General features: G+C 39.7%; 1 protein-coding gene across 2 annotated transcripts; it reads left to right on the top strand.

Moving 5' to 3' along the window:
• The first annotated feature begins 320 nt into the window (after positions 1-320).
• Positions 321-16,489, top strand: RPP40 (ribonuclease P/MRP subunit p40). Of its 2 annotated transcripts, none has more exons than XM_061591249.1 (9): positions 321-437; positions 520-623; positions 3,826-3,970; positions 5,323-5,391; positions 7,177-7,272; positions 8,220-8,345; positions 9,567-9,768; positions 13,080-13,214; positions 15,936-16,489. In XM_061591249.1, the coding sequence occupies exons 2-9, from the start codon at positions 546-548 to the stop codon at positions 16,129-16,131; spliced, it is 1,047 nt and encodes a 348-aa protein (XP_061447233.1). In that variant the 5' UTR covers positions 321-437; positions 520-545; the 3' UTR covers positions 16,132-16,489. The 2 variants fall into 2 exon arrangements, with proteins under 2 accessions (XP_061447233.1, XP_061447223.1); XM_061591239.1 differs by lacking the exon at positions 321-437 and adding an exon at positions 1,826-2,155 and having other exon boundaries at positions 534-623; positions 15,936-16,487.
• Positions 16,490-20,564: the final 4,075 nt, after the last annotated feature.

Raw genomic sequence — 20,564 nt, 5'->3', positions numbered from 1 at the left:
GATATTTTCTTTGAAGACAGTGGTGTCAAATGGACTAAATGAAGACCCAAACTGGACCCGTGCTGCAAGTATTGTCCTGGGTTCCTATTTTATCTGTTCAATTTTTGTGATTTGTATTTTTGAAAATATGTACATTGAATTATTTTTCTTAAGAAATTAAATTGGTTCATAGGTGGCATTAATTGTTATATTATCTTCTTTATGGTGAAGTGCCTCTGGTGGATTATCAAGGGTTAATATAAATTGTTGAGCTACTCCAGCTGAGGTATGTCATATGCCTAGTGGCTGGAGGAGTAAATTTCACAGCTGTGCTACATCTTTAGACTTTGTAGTGACTAAATAACTTGGCTGATGGCATTGAAACCATAGTGGGATGGATGTATAATGTTGGTGAAACCTTGTTATTATTTTTAGATATATACCAACAGGAGAAAAGGGTATGTACCAATGGTGAAATCTTTGTTTTATTAATTATTGTTATTGCGTTTTATTAAATTCTTTTAAATTATTTTTATGCAGAAATTTTGACTTTTTGAATTGCCAGTATGCCAGCCCTATCAACATTCTCTTCCAACAATCAGCTGTTTACTTTTTTAAAAAAAATCCAGAGACACTCACCATTAGTAAGTAATGTCTTAACATATTTTTATCTTTTACCTTTTATAGTGTATGCCTAATAAGTCACAAGGCCACTGAAGAAAACTCACTGTTCAAATGCATTTGGCTGCACTTTGTTTTTGTATCTCATCTTGCATAGCATTGATTTATTATATCTGCAGAATTTTATGGCTGTATTTTATTTTTTGTATTTTACCTTATATGGGCATTGATTCAATACCACCTGCAGAATTCTAGCAGGGATTTTATGTTGATTTAACAATATATGTGCATTAAATGTTTAATTTTTGTGTGTGTTTCATATGTGTACCTTAACTCCTGTTTGAGTATTGGAAAAGGTTTGGGAACTGAAGGTAGAGCCTGACACTGATTTTATGATTTCTACGTTAAATTTCACCCTTGTAGTCCCCTTTAGTACCACTCCCTATATATGTGTGTGTATGTGTATTGTATTTTATGTATTTTAATGTTTTGTGATTTTATTGTTTACAATTTTATTATGTACGTGTTTGATTTTATTATTGTAAGCTGCCCTGAGTGCCCTATTACAGGGTAGAAGGGCGGGATAGAAATATTTTAAATAAATAAATAATAAACCACTGGCTTAGCGTTTGGATAATTACACTCTTTACGCTAACAACTTGCCCCATGAACCAGCCTCGAACGTACCTGTGTGCTAAATGTATAGAAGCCTTAATAGCTGCATTTCTATCTGTCCAAAACAAGTTTTGCTCAAAGGGGTAGATATAGTCTTGTCGTCTGGCCACAGGATTTAGACTGTTTTCAGCTAACAAATATATTCCAGTGTGTTGATACCAACTGAGCCTTTTGGATAGGACGAAGCAGAAATGGAAATAATTGCCTTTGTTCTCGCTGTTAGGAGCCTGAAATGTCATGATATTCCGTTCTTCCCAACAAAGTTTCACTTTTGATTATGTTTTTTATCACCACTACTCCTGTGGTTGAACTTACAAGATCTGAACAGGGTGGTTCATGACAGATGCTGTTGAGGTCACTGATTCATAGGGTCGCCATAAGTCGTAATCGACTTGAAGGCACATAACAACAACAACAACAACAACAACAAACTCCTGTGGTACCTACAGTCGCGCTTCTCTGTTGTGGATAGGTTTTCTTTCAATAAGTCGCTTGTTTTATTTCTGTCGGACTTTCGAGTACTGTAGTCTTTTTTCCTCTCTCTCCTAAGCCTCTCTACCCGTCACTTCTGCTCCAAGTAACTGAGGGCATCTAAGCAGGGGCAGGCGTGCTTCCCTAGCAGCTAGCACGCATGCGCAAGTCTTCCCGCCAGCTAGATCCTCTTATACGACTGAGTGACGTCTATGCGCCGCCTCCCTTTTGGCCGGGTTGAGCTTCCGCAGGTGGTGGCGCGCGATCGCAGAAGGCATTGAGGATGTTTGTGCCGTTGCGGTGGCTCCGCGAGCTTCCTCGTCATCTGCTGATATGCGAGAGAAGCCATATGCGGCACGAGCGGTCCCGCCACGCGGCTCACGTGCGGGACCACGCCTTCAATTGCCGGGTGAGTGCGAGGGAGGGAACGTGGGTCCCGCTGCTTGGTGAGCAGGCGACGGGGGGGGAGGGTGTAGAGACTTTTGTCGCTCCAGGTGGAATCCTAGACTCTGGGAGTCTGTGGGAACCGCTTTGCTAGCGGCTCCAGGGAGAGTCGAGATTTCGCTGACTTACGTCGGATGATTCTGTATCGGCAGTTGTCGCTGTTGTGAATATTTTTTAAGTTGGAGATACAGGACTTTCTTGAACTGCGTTGCCGTTTGGCATCGGTTAGTTCTGAAGTGCAGGCGCTCTTCATGACAGCCCCCATTGCCGTAGCCCCTCTAAGTCTACAGCGATTTTTGAGCAATGCAACTATTAAGGCCTTTGTACATCCACCACCCCGTCCAACTGCTTTTAACATCCAACTTGATAACGATTTATGGTGAATTCAAAATCTTGCTTACTATTTTGTGGCTTTTTAGTTGGTCATAGTAAGGAGACTGGCATTTTTCAAAATAAATATGGCATGTTATCCATGCATGATAACGTAACCGACTTTTTCCTTTCCTTGGCTTATTTGGTGGGTTTCTCTCTGAGAAAAGCATATGTATTTGGCATGCAGAAGCTTGACTAAGAGCATTCCCAGGTATGACATTATCATTCCTGCTGTGGTATAAATGGCGATTCTTCTTCCCTGCTCCATTACACCACTGCTATTTGCCCCCTCCCAAATTATTGCATATTGGGCAAATTACTGAAAAATGCATGTGTGTGCACAGCTCTGCCAACTAAGGATAGCGTTTCATGTATTACATGTACTGCATTAGGGTGCTGCAAGACTGATGTCTTTGCTGTAACACACTAATAGACTCTGAAAGTATCTTATCTATCTGAAATTTATTTAATGTTTTTATTTTCTATGTGGCGCTTTACAACAGCATTTAAAAAACGCATTCCATTCAATCTATTATAATTGTTCTCAAACTTTTTCCCCCAGGGATGGCTTGAAAATTGCTGAGGATCTTAGTGGCCCACTTGTTATAACTGCCCTTCACCAGTAAGGCTTAGGGCAGGTCACAACAATATACATAAGTTATTAAAATCAGTGATAAATAGCAATAGCTAGGGTAGATTACTGGACAGAGCGTAGTGGACTGGGGAAAGTTGGGTTCAGTTTCCCGCTCAGCAGTAAAACCCACAAGTTGCACTAAGTCACTAGGAGTATTCATGAGTGTACAATCTGTGTACAAAGTAGTTGAACTGTACAAATCAACAAGTGTGCACTTTTTCATACAAACACTTTTACATGTGCAGAGTTTATGTGTAGCTGCGTTCATTGTGAACAAAAACATATGAAGAGCCTGCTGGATCAGGCCAGTGACCCATCTAGTTCAGGTTCCTGTTCTCACAAACATACTCTCAGTGTACCTAACAGGCAGGATTGCTGTGAGGATAAAATGGAATAAATCCTGTTACTTTGAATTCCTTGGTAGAATAGTAGATTACAAATACAATACATGAAATAGAATTACCAGCATTTAGGTACAAGCAGAAGAGTAATATCTATTAATTATAGAGTTAAAAACTGCTTTGTGGTTGGGGATATTATTTCATATAAAACACAAAGTGTTCTTTCGTTTTAATGTTTAAAAGGTCATTTTGCAATCTATTTTATAAATGAAAATGTTCCTTGAATAGGTGTCCTTTTTGATCCCCGATTGTGGAACAGTTCCAGAAGCACTAAAAAATGCACTTGCAGATGTTGGGCAGTACTACCTGGTGAAGAATTTGCCGCTTCATGAGTTAGTTGCACAAGAATTTATTAACACATTTGTGAAGAAAGGTAAGAAACAACTGAAATAGTTAAAGCATGCTTGAAACTGCTGGGTAAAAGAGATGGATTGTAATTAGTTTAAAGAAAATCAGTTTTTGACATTTTTGGCTCTTGAAGAACTTTGGAAGAGAAGTACAACAGTGTACAGTAATACCTCAGTTAACAAAGTATATGCATTCCTGGGCATTAGTACTTTAACAGAAACTTTCTGTTTACTGTTTGTAGGCTGTTTTTATTGTGATATTCTGTATTTTAACCTTTTTGTACACCGCCCAGAGAGCCATTCGCTATGGGCGGTTTATAAATGAAACAAATAAATAAATAAAATAAAATAAACTTTGATACCAGAGGTAGGAATAATATGGAAAGAATAGGGATAAGTTCCTTCACCACAAAAAAGAAGAGCAATTCAACATATTTCAGCAAACTTTTTATTCAAAACTAACAATACACATGTCTGAAATGAAGCAACCAGGTCAGGTAAACCTTGCCTACAGACTGCTTGAAGGCTTCCAAAATGCATCCAGGAATGTCTGCCTTGCTTTTATCTTTTATCATGTAGCATCTTGCTGTAGCAATCTAAAGCTTTGAGCACAGTTCTCTCCATATACTTGAGCAGGCACGCAAGGGGCAGCCACCCCCCCCCCCGTTTGTTTTGGTTTCTCTACCTCTGCCATCCTTTCCTGCACTCTAGCAGACATGTCTGCAGTAACAGTGCTTCCAGGGCACCCAAAGCACAGTTTACTGTGGAGGTGCCTGCGCTACTTGGCAAGGCACTAGTGCCATTCCAGCCATGCATGAGAGAGCTGCCTACAGCAACCACATTCCAGTAGACATGGAGCCACATTCTGACTGCCAGAGTGTGCACCCCCCCATGCACCCAAAAAAGACTGTTAAAAGGAGCTTCTTTCCTGGAGGATTTAACACAAGTATTACTGTATTAGAGAAACTGAGCATTATTCTCAGTTGTATTGTTTTTGCTTTTTAGCAGTTAGTGCAATTATAACAATTTCTGCACTTTTAGGGTCTAACATTGTATATAGTATGATAGTTCTGAAGTTGTAGATTGCACTGGTTCATTGTCTTCTGGCTGCAGGAGATATTGAAGGCTTGTTATTGTGATCCTGGGATGCAGTCTTTCTTGTGATGTTAGCAATGGCGTTCTCATATTGCTGTTCTGCAAGAGTGAAACAAAAGGGCCTAGTCCTGTTGCTGATGTGTGAGAAATCAAGCCAAAGTGAAGTAGCAACAGATAAATGACCCTACGGAGGTTTTTTGAAGAAGAGGATATAATAAACAAAAACAAACTGATAATCTTTTAAAATGAAAAAGAAACAAGTGGAAGTCTTTGTGTGTTTTAGGTTCTTGTTATGCTCTTACATATACAACGAGGATTGACCAAGACAGTACAGCTGCTCTTCTACCAACAGGTATGAAATTACATTGAAAACAAGCAGATTTTTAACTGTTTATAAATTTTATAGTTCTAAAAAGCGTCACTGAATTCAGTGAGACTAACTCGTGATCCCTAAAAGCTATGTGCACGTGTGTTGGAGGGAGGGAGGGTGTAATTCATTCACCTACCAGTGATCATGTTTTGTAGTAGAAAATCAAGCATGCATGTGTTCATCTCTCACTGCTCATTTTAGGTAATGAATGACTGGGGTGTTCCATGCATGCATTCTTACATGCATAGGCTTAATTCACACAGTCTTTCAGCCTCTCTTTGAGGATGAAGGGTTACAAGAATCAGGCCTCCAAGTATATAGACCTATGTATGCAGTCCTCATGTCATGCGTATTGAACACTTGTTCTTCCAGAATGCAAAGGCAATCAGCCAGATGAGTGTATGAACCACAGCATGTATATATACAGTTATCATATGGCTGTCTTTTCATCAGCTGAAAACTATGTAGGTAAATTCTGAGCTGCCCTCCCTAGCCTTTAAAGATTGAGGCAGTCTTCTGGGACAACATTCCTAAGGTGGGAGAAAGAAAAGCACATGGTTTGTTGTTAGCTGGTTGCTCATCTGGACAATTGGTACTTGGCTGCCTGAAATGTCATTAAGGGTTGCCCTGTTTATTTATTATTTTTATTTATTTAATTAATTTATATCCCGCCCTTCCTCCCAGCAGCAGCCCAGGGCGGCAAACAAGGCACTAAAACACTTTAAAACATAAAAACAGATCTTAAAATACATTAAAACAAAACACCATTAAAAACATTTTAAAAAACAACCTTTAAAAGGGTTAAAAACATTATTAAAAAACATATTAAACAATTCTGACACAGATGCAGACTGGGATAGGTCTCAAAAGGCTTGTTGAAAGAGGAAAGTCTTCAAAAGGCACCATAGCAGAGATGGTGCCTGCCTAATATTCAAAGGGAGGGAATTCCACAGGGTAGGTGCTGCCACACTAAAGATCCGTTTCCTATATTGTGCAGAACAAACCTCCTGATAAGGTGGTATCTGTAGGAGGCCCTCACCTGCAGTGCACAGTGATCGACTGGGCATATAAAAAAGCGTTTCTGTTGGAGTCAAATTCAGATGTGCTGAAGCAATACATTCTTAATATAAGTTCATAAATTTGCTTATCCTTATGTGGATAATATATTGCTGTTCATTACTTATTTATTTTATTTATTAGATTTATATCCCGCCCTTCCTCTCAGTAGGAGCTCAGGGCGGCATTATTGAAGGCAGAATTCCAAATTCATTCACTTAAAGTCAGTTATATGGAAATAAATCAAGCTGAGTTTTAGTTATTTATGTTTAGGATTAGCATTTGTGTTTTCAGCCATGATCTTTGTTAAGTAGCTGTAATTAGATTGATAGAATTTTCCCATACCTGTTCATAGAACTGAAGCTTAGGTGCCATATTACTTACTAAGAGCCTCGTACTAGGCGTTGCTCAGGAATCCTAAGAAACCAAGAGATCAGTGCATTTGAATGGTTCAGTCCACCGTCTGGATTCAAAATGATGTCCAGTTGTATCCAATCGTAGACAAAGACCTGCTCCTTGATCTCAGAGGTATCTAAATTCACAGCAACAAACAACTTTCCAAAATAGATACTAGATTAGAACCAATGTGGCTGATAACAGGTCATAATATTTGTGTAGCCTTAATGGTTTGTTTTGTGGTTATGTTTTTATATTGTAGTGTGTATTCAGAAGTCTGAAAATATGGTTACTTAAAATCATTTTTGTTTGTAGGCAAATTAATTCTATCAGTAGACAAGGATACCTATGAAGAGCTTGGACTGCAAGGCCGTCCTTCTCTATATTCTGGTAAAAAGCCCATGCGATACAGTAAGTATTCATATAAAAGTCGTATGTACCAGTATCCATTTCTTGGACAATGCCACACTTCTTTCCAAATTCCTTGGGTTTCTTTCAAATATAGCACCCTAAATGCTCACACCCCAAGCTTTTAAGATACGGAATTTGAGTTGGATTCTGCTTGAAATAAATAAATTAGCCCCCCTGTAAATGAAGACCATTCCTTTGATCAAACAAGGGAGATACACTTACAAGAGTTGTTCTCTACACATGTAGCTACTACAGATGCCTCATCAAGTATTGTATACACATGCCTCATTGGACTGGCTTAATCTGCTTTTGATGCAGACTAGGATTTGTATCCCCACCTGGGGCCAGTAGCAGTTATGTGGAACAGAGCTGAGTTGGGGCCAATATTTGTTACCTGTTTGTTTCAGGGTTCAATTCTTGGTGCTTTGATGCCATGTACAATCTGGGTTCCATATATCTCACAGAGCATATGTTCGTGTATGAGCCTTCTAGTGAGGCCTTGTTCCAGAGTCCTTCCTTAGGGAGGTTAAGGTATTAACTTCTAGAAGCTGGGCTTTTTCTGTTGTGGCTCAGTTGTTAGATACTCTTCCCCAGGAACTTTATATGTGTCCTTCTCTGGTCTCATTTTGTAGCAGCATAAAATGCCTTTATTCCATTAGGTATTTGGGGATTAATGGAGATTCTCAATATTTTATGTAGTTTTAAATTTTTGTTGAGGTATATTGTTTTTATGGATTATTTTTATTTGTATGTTAAATGGCTGCCTTGTGAACAGTTTTATGTTGAAAGGCAGTCTGTAAGTAATAAATATATCTGATGTATATAACATTTTTTATCACATTGTTCAACATGTATTTAAAAAGAGAGAGAACCTACTGAGGTATCCAGGTAACATAGACTTACGATACTATGATTACATCAATATTTGTCTCTTTTTCCGTTAATAGTTATTACTGTTGACTTGACTGATTCAGCCTGTGGTCCTGATAGTAAGAAATACAACAGAGTGATCTGGACCTTGAAAGAAAAAAAGGTGCTAGAGTTTGATTTCTTGCTGGCTTGGCACCACACAGGTAATAGTGAGTTGATCATAAAAGGGAACTGCAGAAGACATAAATTATCTATTCTGTTCTGAAGACTGTGTCTGGTGTTTTTAGATGTGATCTATAGGTGTTTATGCATATTTAAGGTGCATGTAAATATAATACAGGAAAGGTTTTGCAAGACTCCAGACTGGGAAATATGCATCCTCTTTAAGAAATAGGATTATCTTTAAATGATAGGCTGGAATGCTTCTTTTTGTATGTGCACTACTGTTTCTTCAGAAAAAAACGCATCAAAAGGAGAACTAAATTTGTGGGAAGCGGTGACATATTAGCACCAAAAGTAATAATTTATTATGTTTTGAGAACACAATAAGTTATTATTTATTAAACTTGCTTCCCACCTTCATCCCGAAGGAGCCCAGGGTAGCAAACAACAAAATGTTAAAACAGTGCAATTTAGAATAAAATAAAATCATATTTAAAAACAATTAAAAGCCATCTAAATTATTTAGAATGCCTAAAAACTTTTTAAAAGCAATCACATACCTTCAGTTATTAATTTCATGGTTGCCATGGCCAGTATTTCTCAGCCATCACATGCCTGGGTTAACAGGAATGTTTTAAAATTTCTCCTGAAAATCAGTAATGGAGACAGATGCCATCTCATGAGAGAATGCATATTTATTTCCAAAATAGACAAGAGTATTTTAATTGAACCTCATATCAATTAATTGCTCTTACAAATCATGCTACTGATATTATAATAAGCCTTAAGGTATGGATGGGCGGGATAAGGAGTGCATTTGAATGATGAGTTTATGCAGTTCCTAGTTTGCATGTACTTTCTAGTATTTTTCCAATAGAACATTTTAATTCTTGTTCCCAGTGCATCCTGTACAAACTTTGTTTAAGGATGTTATCTAATATTTTGTACTTTCAGTAATGAAGTCAATCATGTAAATTCCGGCAAAGTGGCTCAGTGTGGTTGCTCTCCAGCATAAACTGGATCTGCAAGTATAGTTTGTATCCTAAAAGGAATCTGACAACTTGAGGGAGGAGGCTGGCAATTTTAGGCCTTTGACTTGGCATAGATGAACACTTTGCAAGTATATTTAATTTCAGGGCTGTTTTTAACCTAATCCTTCCACATCACATACAGTCATAAAACAGTTGGAACAGTTTGAAACAAAATGCTTTTTTTTGTATTGCTCATTTTTTAATTTTGGATATATGATGTTTGCTTTTAAGGATCAGAAGAACCATCAAGTTTGATGTCATACTTTTCCAAAAACCAAATACAGGCATATCAGCCAAAAATCACATTCAACACATTAAGAAATGTGCAGTGTCCAGTTCTGGAGAATAATAAACTGCAAGGAGAGCCAGAAGCAGCATGCAGTGCACAGGAATTCTTTGAATGGCTGGGTGCCATTTTCACTCATGTTGGCTTGTAAGTATCTGTTGCTTGCTGTAAATACAGTGCCTTGCAAAAGTAATCAGACCCCTGACCAATGCTGATAGGTGCCAATATTACTGCATTACAAATGGTACATTCTAATTTTGTTCTGTATGATACCTTATTTTGAAACACTGAAACTCAAAATCAATTGTTGTAAGGTAACATTAGTTTTATGTTGGAAAATATTTGTAAGAAACATAAAAAACTGCAACATGTTGCTTGCATAAGTATTCAACTCCCCCCCCCCAACATTAATATTTGGTAGACACACCTTTAGCTTCAATAACAGCTTTAAATCTTTTGGGGTGTGTATGTACCAGCTTTGCACACAGAGGGATTTTGTCCCATTCTTGGCAGATTCGTTCTAGGTCATTCAGGTTGGTTGGACGTCGCTTGCGGACCGCAATTTTCAAAGAGTGCCACCATTCTCAGTGGGATTGAGATCAGGACTTGCTGAAAAGTGAATTTCCTCCCAAGCCTCAGTTTTTTAGTGGACTGAAGCAGGTTCTCTTGCAGTATTTCCCTGTATTTTGCTCCATCTGTTCTTTCTTCAATTTTAACAAAATGTCCAGTCCCTTCTGATGAGAAGCATCCCCACACCATGATGCTGCCACCACCATACTTCACTGTAGGGATGGTGTGTCTTGAGGGATAGGGCAGTGTTAGGTTTGCGCCACACATAGCACCTTGAGTTTTGGTCCAAAAGGCTCTATCTTGGTCTCATCTGACACAAAACCTTTTCCCACATTGCAGCTGGGGCACTCTCATGCTTTCTGGCAAACTCCAGACGTGCTTTCAGATAGTACTTTTTGAGTAACAGCTTCTTTCTTGCCACTCTCCCATACAGGCCAGTGTTAGGCAGAGCTATTGATATGGTGCACCATTCCTCCACTCCCAGTCACTGAACTCTGTAGCTCCTTCCAAGTGATTGTTGGCCCCTCTGTGACTTCTCTCACGAGTCTCCTTCTTGTTCGAGTGCTGAGTTTTGAGGGATAGCCTTTTCTTGGCAGTGCCTGGGTGGTGTGATGCAGCTTCCACTTCCTGATTATTGATCCAACTGTGCTCATTGGGATAGCCAAACACTTGGATATTATTTTGTACCCTTTTCCTAATCAATGTATTTGTATTGCATGATCTCTCACTTCTGTAGAATGCTCTTTGGTCTTCATTTTCCTTCAGATCCAGAGCCTGACCAATGATCCTTCAATAGTGGGGTTTTTATCCTGACAGTGTGACAGCAACTTTAATGGTTCACAGGTGGAGGACAGTGGTAAGGTAACTGTGTCCTTGATAGGGCAATTTCTTTCATCTGTGTACTCTGGGAGCTTCCACAGGACAGGGGTTGAATACTTACGCAAGCCAAACGTTTCAGTTTTTTATGTTTCTAACAAACACTTCCCAACATAAAACCAATGTCACCTTACAATGATTGATTTTGAGTTTAAGCGTTTTAAAATAAAATATCATAGAGAACAAAATTACAATGTACCATTTGTACTTCAGTAATACGAGCATTGGTTAGGGGTCTGATTTCTTTTGCAAGGCACTGTATATATACCTCATTTTTTTCTTAAGAAATCAGGTGGCTTAAAATCAAATCAAATAACATTGATGATGATGAATAGATAATAAGTATGGTAGGGAAAACAGCAAAACCCATCATATCAAAATTAAAGAACAGCGGAGTAAAAGGGGGGAATAACCCCAACACAAAAGGGGTTAACTTGCAGGCATCTCTTGAAGACCTTTTCATGTCAACAGGTTGATGCAACCTTCTTGATTAGCCAGTCATTTTAATTATTTTGTGTTATTTTTATGGTGTTCTTTGTCTTACTGTATTGTTGTACATCACCCTGATTATTTTATATGGGTTGGCAATATATAAATATTTTTATAAATAAAAGTATTTAGACTCTGTGTATGCACATAATGTCATGGGCAGCGCAATCCAACTTATTGGTAGCTGGCGGGAGGGGAGGTCGGCGGATAAGGACCTGGCGGGAAGCTCCATGGTATCCACTTGCTGCTTGGGTGTTGCCAGCCTGGCTGAATGCAGGCTCTCTCAGGAGCTGTGTGCAGGAGCCAGATGGAAAGAGCTGGCTCCCAAGAATAGGCCTACTGGTAAGTGCTACGCATAAACCACCATTGTAATTATTTTATTCCACTAGTCTTTGTACATGTGGATCAGGACCCAGGGGAGTGCTCCAAGGGGGCCTTGGATCTTGCATAAGTCCCCCACACACAGCTCCTCCCCCAGAATGCCCTGTTTCCGGAGCTTCCACCGGCTCTCCGTCAGACAGGCTGGTGGTGTCAGGCCCAGGATGGGACTCAGGAACCAGGCTTGTGGTTGAAAGCAATTCAGTTTTAATTAAGGTAATATCCAAACATAAACTGCGCCTTCTCATGAAGCAGCACAGAGTTACAGATCCTGCGGCGTGGAAGAAAGTTGACAGAGCAAGGAACTGCTTTCCCGCCTGTCTCTTAAGAAGGGGGCAAACGGGTGCGGAGTCTTTCGCTCCTCCTTACCGGACCCTCAGTCGCCACCCTCCCTCTCCTCCCCCTTACTTGTCTCTTCAACTGTCTTCGAGTACGCGGCGACGGGGGAAGCATGGGCCCCTCCTCTTCTGAAGTCTCCGACTCCGGTATGGGGGAAAGGGAGGGGGCAGGCCTTTCTGCAGGCTTCTCTGTCTTGGGCAGCCCTCCCTCTTCCCCCGTTTGCTCTGAGCTTCGGAGCAGGGGAGGCGTGGGAACTTCCAAGGGAGATTTTGCAACTGTAAAATCCTCAAGGTTCCCGTTGCTAGGTAACTCTATCTCTGGAATGTCCTCTCCTTCGTCTTCGCTCCACTCGGGCGAGGTGACCCCCTCCCTTCTCTCCAGTTCTTGTGAATCCCATTGATCTAAATCCCCGGGACCCCAACCCTGCGTCCCGACAGGTGGACCCCCAGCAGCACTGGCAGGTTCCTGGTGATGCTGCAGCTCAGCCAAGATGGGGGGCTTCTGGCAGAGCTGAGATTGGATTGCTCCCTTAAATAGTTATTGTTGGATTGCTCCCTTAGATAGTTATTGTCACATCTAGGTTATGAAAAGGGAACTGAATTTTTCAACGGAACATCACTATCATCCACAGATCTCATAGGACACAGTCCACTAGCGAATCCAGTAGAAGAGATAATTGCTCAGCACTTGATGATTTAGCTTCCTAGTGTACAGATATTTTTAAGGCGGGATACCTTATTTACCTATCGGTATGTTAAAATGTTAGTTTTGCAGAGTGTCTTATTTGACATACCTTCTGTTTGCAGAGAAAACACGTCCTCTAGTTTCTTATCAACATATTCATGCCCTCAGCCAAGTACATTGGTAGAACAAGCTTTGTTGTGTACAGTAACCGGTTTTATACTTCCAGAGAAGATAATTCATTTATTGGAACAAATACGGTAAGCAATTATACAATCTGACCTAGTTAGCATTTTATAACAGCATCTGGAGTTGTGTAGACTGAGTCCTAAATATGCTTACTAGAGAATAAACCCCACTGACACCAGCACAACTTACTTATGAATAAACATGCATAGGATTGCACTGCATGTGAATTTAATCAAAACTGTATGATGTTTGTTTTGTTTGAAGAGTTTTTGTTTTGAGATAATTTTGCAAGGTTTGTAACATTTTTCTAATTTTTATTGTGGATTAAGTACTTTTTTTGCTTTGGTGCCTTATTTGTCTTATTTGTAAGTTTGTTTTAAGCTATTTGCTGCATTGATTTTCCTTTAATATGAAGATTTAATACCAAAATAAGGTGTATTGATTTCCAATCAAAACGATTACCATATATGCTTAATTCTTCCACTGAAATCAGTGGGGCTTAAAGGTGCTTAATTTTGGCAGAATGTTTCCCATTGTATTTAACATAAAAACTAGAGCACTTCATTTTCAAATATCTTCGTGATATCATTTCTCCACACCTGATAAAGTTATTCGGCTGTATCCAAAGCTGTCTGTGCGTGAGTGGAACAGACTTTAGCTCACACAGTGAAACTTCAGTTTCCTTTCCTCCCACCTGCATCTCCCTGCGCACCCTCAAAATCAGCTCCCTCAAACATATTTTATTTTTGGGGGGTGGATGTATGGGGGATTGCAGGAGGGAAGAGAAGGAGTCCTATCTCATAAGCAGATGTTTACTCACGCAGTTTTGGATTCTGCCCATTATGTTGGAAGCTTCTCAGATTGAGCTATTGCACTGGTTAGTGGAATGTACAAAAGGTGAAGTCTTACCAAGACAGGAGGACAATAGATTTTTCCTTGCAATTCTTCTAAAATGGTTTCTGACTTTTTAAAAATTAAGGGTTGGATTCAACTAACTTTTATTCAGAGTAGACCCATTGAAATTAATGGGCCCAGATTAGTCATGGCCTTTTTAATGGGTCTTCTGAGTAAAATTTAGTTGAATATAGCCGTAAGTCATGATTATAATAACAAAACTGAACTAAAATGTATTCAAGAATAATATCATTTGTTTCTTATAGTATTATTCTATAAACGTTTGTGTCCCCTGTATCTAGTACTAGATTTTTTTTAAAAAAACACCTAATGATCCACATTTATTAGCAGGAAAAACATTTTGTTTGGCAAACAGAAACCAAATTTTCACATACAGTAACTGTTCTTTTTTGTCTGTGTAAAGCGACTTTGACTTGTTCCAGTGAAAATAGCTATTGTATTATTGCATATTCTATGGGATGAAAGTTGCTCTTCTCATTGCAATCATTATTATTATTTAAAGTTATATTCTGCCCTTCCTCTGAGAAAGAGCCCAGGGTGGCAAATAAAACTCTAAAAACACTGTGAAACATTTTAAAAACAGATAAGGTCTCTACTTAAGACTTGTTGAAAGAGGTCTTGTCCTATGACTGACTTTCCAGATTGATTTCAATAGTGCAACTAACAGCAATATTCACTAAGTCATACTCAGAGTAGACTTAACTCGTCCTTTGATTTCAGTGGGTTTATTCTGAACACGACTGAGATGAATACCATCCTTAGTCTGGATCTTAGTCAACCAGTGCCTCCCTTACCAGGGCTGAGTTAAACCAACACCAATCCTGCAAAGTAGGTACACTGCTACCACCCCTTAACCCTGGTCAACTACTCTGGTCCAAGGGGAAACAAACCTGGTCAACTACTCTGGGCCAAGGGGAAACCCAGAGGGCCAGAAATAGACTTGCCAAGGATTCCAGAAGACAAGAGGCAAGGATGCACTTCTTGCCATGGAACCCTCAAGGCAAAATACCCCACTATATGGTAGTCTGTGGCTAATTGGCCCAGGTGCCGGATTCAGAGCCAATTTCCCCCTGAAATGAACACATACTGGTAAATAAGAAGTAGCTTTATTAGAATAAAATATAAGTGCAAAAATGTAGCAGCACAATAATTCCTTAAACCAAACACCGCTACGGTTAGGTAAAATAGAAAAGGCAGAGAGTTCAAGTCACAAGCAAAAATAACAAATCTGTCTAGCCTATTCCATACTTGTACAATATAGGAAGACAAGCAGAGTAACTTTATGGTTCCACATCTCCCTAGAAATATATAGCCTGGATGGTAGATGGAGGATGGAACCCCAATATCTGATAGCACCAAGGAACATTGAGGAACAAAGACCCAGAATCTTAGTCCTATTTTTTTATGGGGAAAAGCCCAGCAACAGCCAGGAATTAATTAGCCAATCAAGGGTCTTTCTGATGATGATAAAATCTTCCAGAGCTTTTGCACCTAACGGTCACGTGCTTCTCCAACCTTTCCAGGCCTGTGGCCTTGAGATACCAGTCTCAGGCTGATAAGCAAGTGTTCTTACTCACTGCCTAATTAACCGAGTTCAGCTGTGAGAACCAACAGTCTCATGGCCCCCCAGAAACCCTAATTCAGGCAAGATGCCCCCCCCCCAATTCCTTGCTACGGAACTGTTTTAGTTAACAACCTTACAAACCAGGCATTCTTGACAATAGCTTTGGCTGCAACCTTAGATGCATACTCTTTTATCAGAAAGACATATTTCTCAATATATAGCTCTAGAATCAAGCTGTTTGTTAAATAACTTATGATTTCACTTCTCTTGTACAGCTTTATATCATTTTGTAATGATGCTTTTCTTTCAACAGTTCCTATTTTGAAGAACCAAAATTGGCTGATTGGATATCTCTGGTTGTGCATGGCTTTGCTGACAGCCCTGTTTCCTGGAAAGAAAGTGAACATGGTTTCCTGAAGGGGGGAGAGAATTTATACAACTTTGTAATTTTTAGGAGCTTGGACTACTGGCTTCAAATGGCAGTTGGAGCATATGATGATTGTCCTTAAATAATTACTAGTGAAGGCATTGTATAATAGGCATCCTTGTAAAATTATAAAAGTGTGACTTTTAAACGTCGGGGTGACATTTATTATCTATCTGACTTGAAGTCAAACACAAAGGAGAAAAAAAATTCTTAATGATTTTTTTAAAATTTGTTGTGTGTCTGTGTTAGCAAGGGTTTACCAACAACAGCAAATTTTATTTGCGGTCATAGACCCAACAAAGTAACAAAGGGTTTACCTTACATTTGAGCTTTGAGTTAGCAGCCACAAAACATTTTGTGGCACGGTGAAAACAAGCATGGCTACCATGGTTTGGTTTAATATCCTGGTGTATGTGATTTGCTTTGTAAATAAAAATGTTTCTTCTACCTTTTGAAGAAAGTTTTTTTGCATTTATGTAAGAAGTTATTGAAGTAATAATTATTAGACTTTGCTTTTATACAAAGTAGCTATTGGAAAGATTTTATGCAGAAGTACAGGAAGAAATTGATCACACACCAAAACAAGATGTGCTGATAATCATGGCAGACTGGAATGCAAAAGTAGGGAACAGAAAAGAATTAGGAATGATGGGGAAATGGGGCTTAGGAGATAGAAATGAAGCAGGAGAAAGACTTACTGAATTCTGTGAAGCCAATGATTTGTTTCTTGCAAACACATTTTTTGAGCAACCAAAAAGACAACTGTACATGTGGACATCACCAAATGGTCAATATAGGGATCAAATTGATTATATAATTGGTAGCAGAAGATGGAGAAGCTCCATACCTTCTAGACCAGGAGCAGACTGTGGTACAGATCATGAACTGGTAATACTGAAAATCAGAGTAAAACTGAAGAACAACAACAAAGCAATCATAATGCCAAAATATAATTCAACTAACATCCCAGAAGAATATAAAGATCAAATAAGGAACAGATTTGAGACTTTAAACTTAGTTGACAGAACTAGAAGATCTATGGAACAAGAAGAACTAGGCTGTCAATGTGCTGAACCAGTGTCTGTCTGCGACAATGGACTGGATGAGGGCTAATAAACTGAGGCTCAATCCAGACAAGACTGAGATGCTGCTAGTGGGCAGTTCTTCTGACCGGATAGTGGATGTCCAACCTGTCCTGGATGGAGTTGCACTCCCCCTGAAGGAGCAGGTTTGTAACTTAGAGGTTCTCCAAGAACCATCTCTCACTTGAGGCTCAGGTAGTCTCAGTGGCACGGAGTGCCTTCTACCAACTTCGGTTGGTGGCCCAGCCACGCCCCTATCTGGATAGGGATAACCTGGCTTTAGTTGTCCATGCTCTGGTAACCTCCAAGTTAGATTACTGCAATGCACTCTATGTGGGACTGCCTTTGAAGAGGGTTCGGAAAATGCAGCTTGTGCAAAATGCAGCAGCCAGATTGGTAACAGGGACCAGACGGTTCGAACATATAAAACCGATTCTGGCCCGCTTGCATTGACTGCCTGTATGCTTCCGAGCTCGATTCAAAGTGCTGGGTTTAACCTATAAAGCCTTACATGGCTTGGGACCACAATACATGATAGAACACCTCTCCCGACACGAACCCACCCACTACGCTCAGCATCAAAGGCCCTACTCCAAGGGAAGCTCGGAGGATGACAACAAGGGAGAGGGCTTTCTCAGTGGTGGCCCTCAAATTATGGAATGATCCCCCTGACGAGGTACGCCTGGCGCCAACACTGTTATCCTTTTGGTGCCAGGTCAAGACTTTTCTAGGCATTTTAGCATGCGTTTTTAATTTTTTTTAAGTGTTTTTAAATTTGTATATTTGTTTTTAATGTTTTAATTGTTGTAAACTGCCCAGAGAGCTTCAGCTATGGGATGGTATACAAATGTCAGAAATAATAATAATATGAAGTGAATACAGAGTCATTATCAGGGAAGAATGCAAAAAGACAATACCTCTAATTAAAAAGAAACATCAATGGATGACTGAAGAAACTCTTAAAATGATTAAAGAGAGAAGGAAACACGGTTAGAACCCTAAATGCAACTATACAGCGACTAGTATGTAGGGACAAAGAACTATTAGAATAGCTATTGTATAGAAACAGGACAACAAAAAGGGTAGAACGAGAAATGAAAGGGAAATTTAAGCCAAGAGTTGGGATGTTGAATAATCAACGGGAGCACACTGACCGAAATAAAATAAAAGGAAGATGGAAGCAATACACTGAAGAACTCTAGAAAAGAGATGCAAGGATGAAAGATTCCTTCATGGAGGAACCATATAATGAAGAACCAGAAATTTAGAATGTGAGGTGAAAGCTGCTGTTAAAAAACTTGGAAGAAACATCACCAGGAACAGATAGCATACCAGAGTTGCTACAAGCTACTGAGACTGAATCTGCCCAAATTTTGACAAACATTTGTCAACAAATATGGAAAAGAAAGCAATGACCCACAGACTGGAAGCATTCAATATGCATCCCAATTCCAAAGAAAGGGGATCCCAGGGAATGCAGTAATTATTGAACTATTGCCTTAATATCCCATGCAAGTAATGCTTAATATTCTACAACAAAGGCTCTTACCATATATGGAGTAAGAAATGCCAGACGTCTAAGCTGGATTTAGAAAGGGAAGTGGCACCAGAGATCATATCACAAACATACATTGGATAATGGAACAGACCAAGGAATTTCAGAAGAAAATCACCCTGTGCTTTATGGATTACAGCAAAGCCTTTGACTGTGTAGATCATGAAAAACTATGGAATGCTTTAAAAGAAATGGGGGTGCCACAACATCTGATTATCCTGATGTGCAACCTATACTCTGTACAAGAGGCTGCTGTAAGGACAAAACATGGAGAAACCGATTGGTTCCCCATCAGAAAGGGTGTGAGACAGGGGTGTATTTTATCAGCCTATTTATTTAATCTATATGCAGAACATATCACACAGAAAGCGGGATTGACCAAGATGAAGGAGGTGTGAAAATTGGAGGGAGAAATATCAATAATTTAAGATATGCAGACGATACCATACTACTAGCAGAGACCAGTAATGATTTGAAATGAATGCTGATTAAAGTTAAAGAGGAAAGCACAAAAGCAGACTACAGCTGAACGTCAAAAAGACTAAAGTAATGACAACAGAAGATTTATGCAACGTTACAGTTGACAATGAGGACATTGAACATGTCAAGGATTGTCAATACCCCGACACAGTCATTAACCAAAATGGAGACAATAGTCAAGAAATCAGAAGAAGGCTAGGACTGGGGAGGGCAGCTATGAGAGAACTAGAAAAGGTCCTTAAAGTGCAAAGATCATTCAGACCACGGTATTCCTGATCTCTGTGTATGGATGTGAAAGTTGGACAGTGAAAAAAGCGGATAAGAGAGAAATCCACTCATTTGAAATGTGGTGTTGGAGGAGAGTGTGACGCCCTTCCCTGGCTCTCCCTGTCAGGTTCCTACCTGCTCGTGGTTACTGCCTGTCTCTAGGCACCACCAGGGACTCCACCAGTCCGGACTGTCCTTTTATATGGCTTCTCTTCCCGCTCTAGCACAGATCTCAACAGATCCCCCTGCTAGGCAGCACCACCAGTCACGTCCTATAACCAGTAGTCCCAGAGACTCTGCCTGAGTCTCTCTATCTGGTTACCTCTGTGACTGAGTGCTAAAGCTGTCCCAATCCCTTTGATTTACTCAGACTGCTCTCCCCCTCCTCTTTCACTCCACTTACCATGTATCTTCTAAACAAACAGCACTTACCCTATTTACACTAATACAGGATCATCACAGAGAGCTTTGACCATACCATGGACTGCGAGAAAGACAAATAATTGGATGTTAGAACGAATTAAACCATAACTATCACTAGAAGCTAAAATTATGAAACTGAGGTTATCGTAGTTTGGGCACATAGTGAGAAGACATGATTCACTAGAAAAGACAATAATGCTGGGGAAAACCAAAGGGAGTAGAAAAAGGAAGGCCAAACAAGAGATGGATTGATCCTGTAAAGGAAGCCACAGACCTGAACTTACAGGATTTGAACAGGTGGTTTATAACAGATGCTCTTGGAGGTCACCGATTCATAGGGTCGCCATAAGTCATAGTTGACTTGAAGGCATATAACAACATATAGGCTGCCTTTTAGGTCACAGCTCTCACAAGGGGTCATAAATAGTCAAAACTTTAAATACATTAAAAACTAGAAAATTCAGACATAACAGGACAGTAGTATGCTGGAGTGACAGAGTTGGGTTCTCTCTACCAGAATCATGCATTGCTATTCTCGAGGTGTTTACCCAACTGGTCTGAATCCGGCAACTTCCATGGCATTTCAGCATACTGATACAAAACCAGGTGGGGAGCATGCAGATTGAGTAGTTGAATACATAAGGATATGACTTCACTTGGATAGCACAGCTTGCAAATTAACCTCAACTATGTAAACTAAATAAATAG

This window comes from Rhineura floridana, chromosome 1, assembly GCF_030035675.1.
Source record: "Rhineura floridana isolate rRhiFlo1 chromosome 1, rRhiFlo1.hap2, whole genome shotgun sequence".
Taxonomy (NCBI): Eukaryota; Metazoa; Chordata; class Lepidosauria; order Squamata; family Rhineuridae; genus Rhineura; species Rhineura floridana.
Note: the sequence above shows the minus strand (reverse complement) of the source record. Positions and strands in the feature narration are given on the sequence as shown.

Coding starts and splice junctions, on each gene's coding strand:
- RPP40 (XM_061591239.1), top strand. CDS start 2,030: ATGTTTGTGCCGTTGCGGTGGCTCCGCGAGCTTCCTCGTCATCTGCTG. Junction 7,273..8,219: donor TAAAAAGCCCATGCGATACA/GTAAGTATTCAT, acceptor TTCCGTTAATAG/TTATTACTGTTGACTTGACT. Junction 9,769..13,079: donor ATTTTCACTCATGTTGGCTT/GTAAGTATCTGT, acceptor TTCTGTTTGCAG/AGAAAACACGTCCTCTAGTT.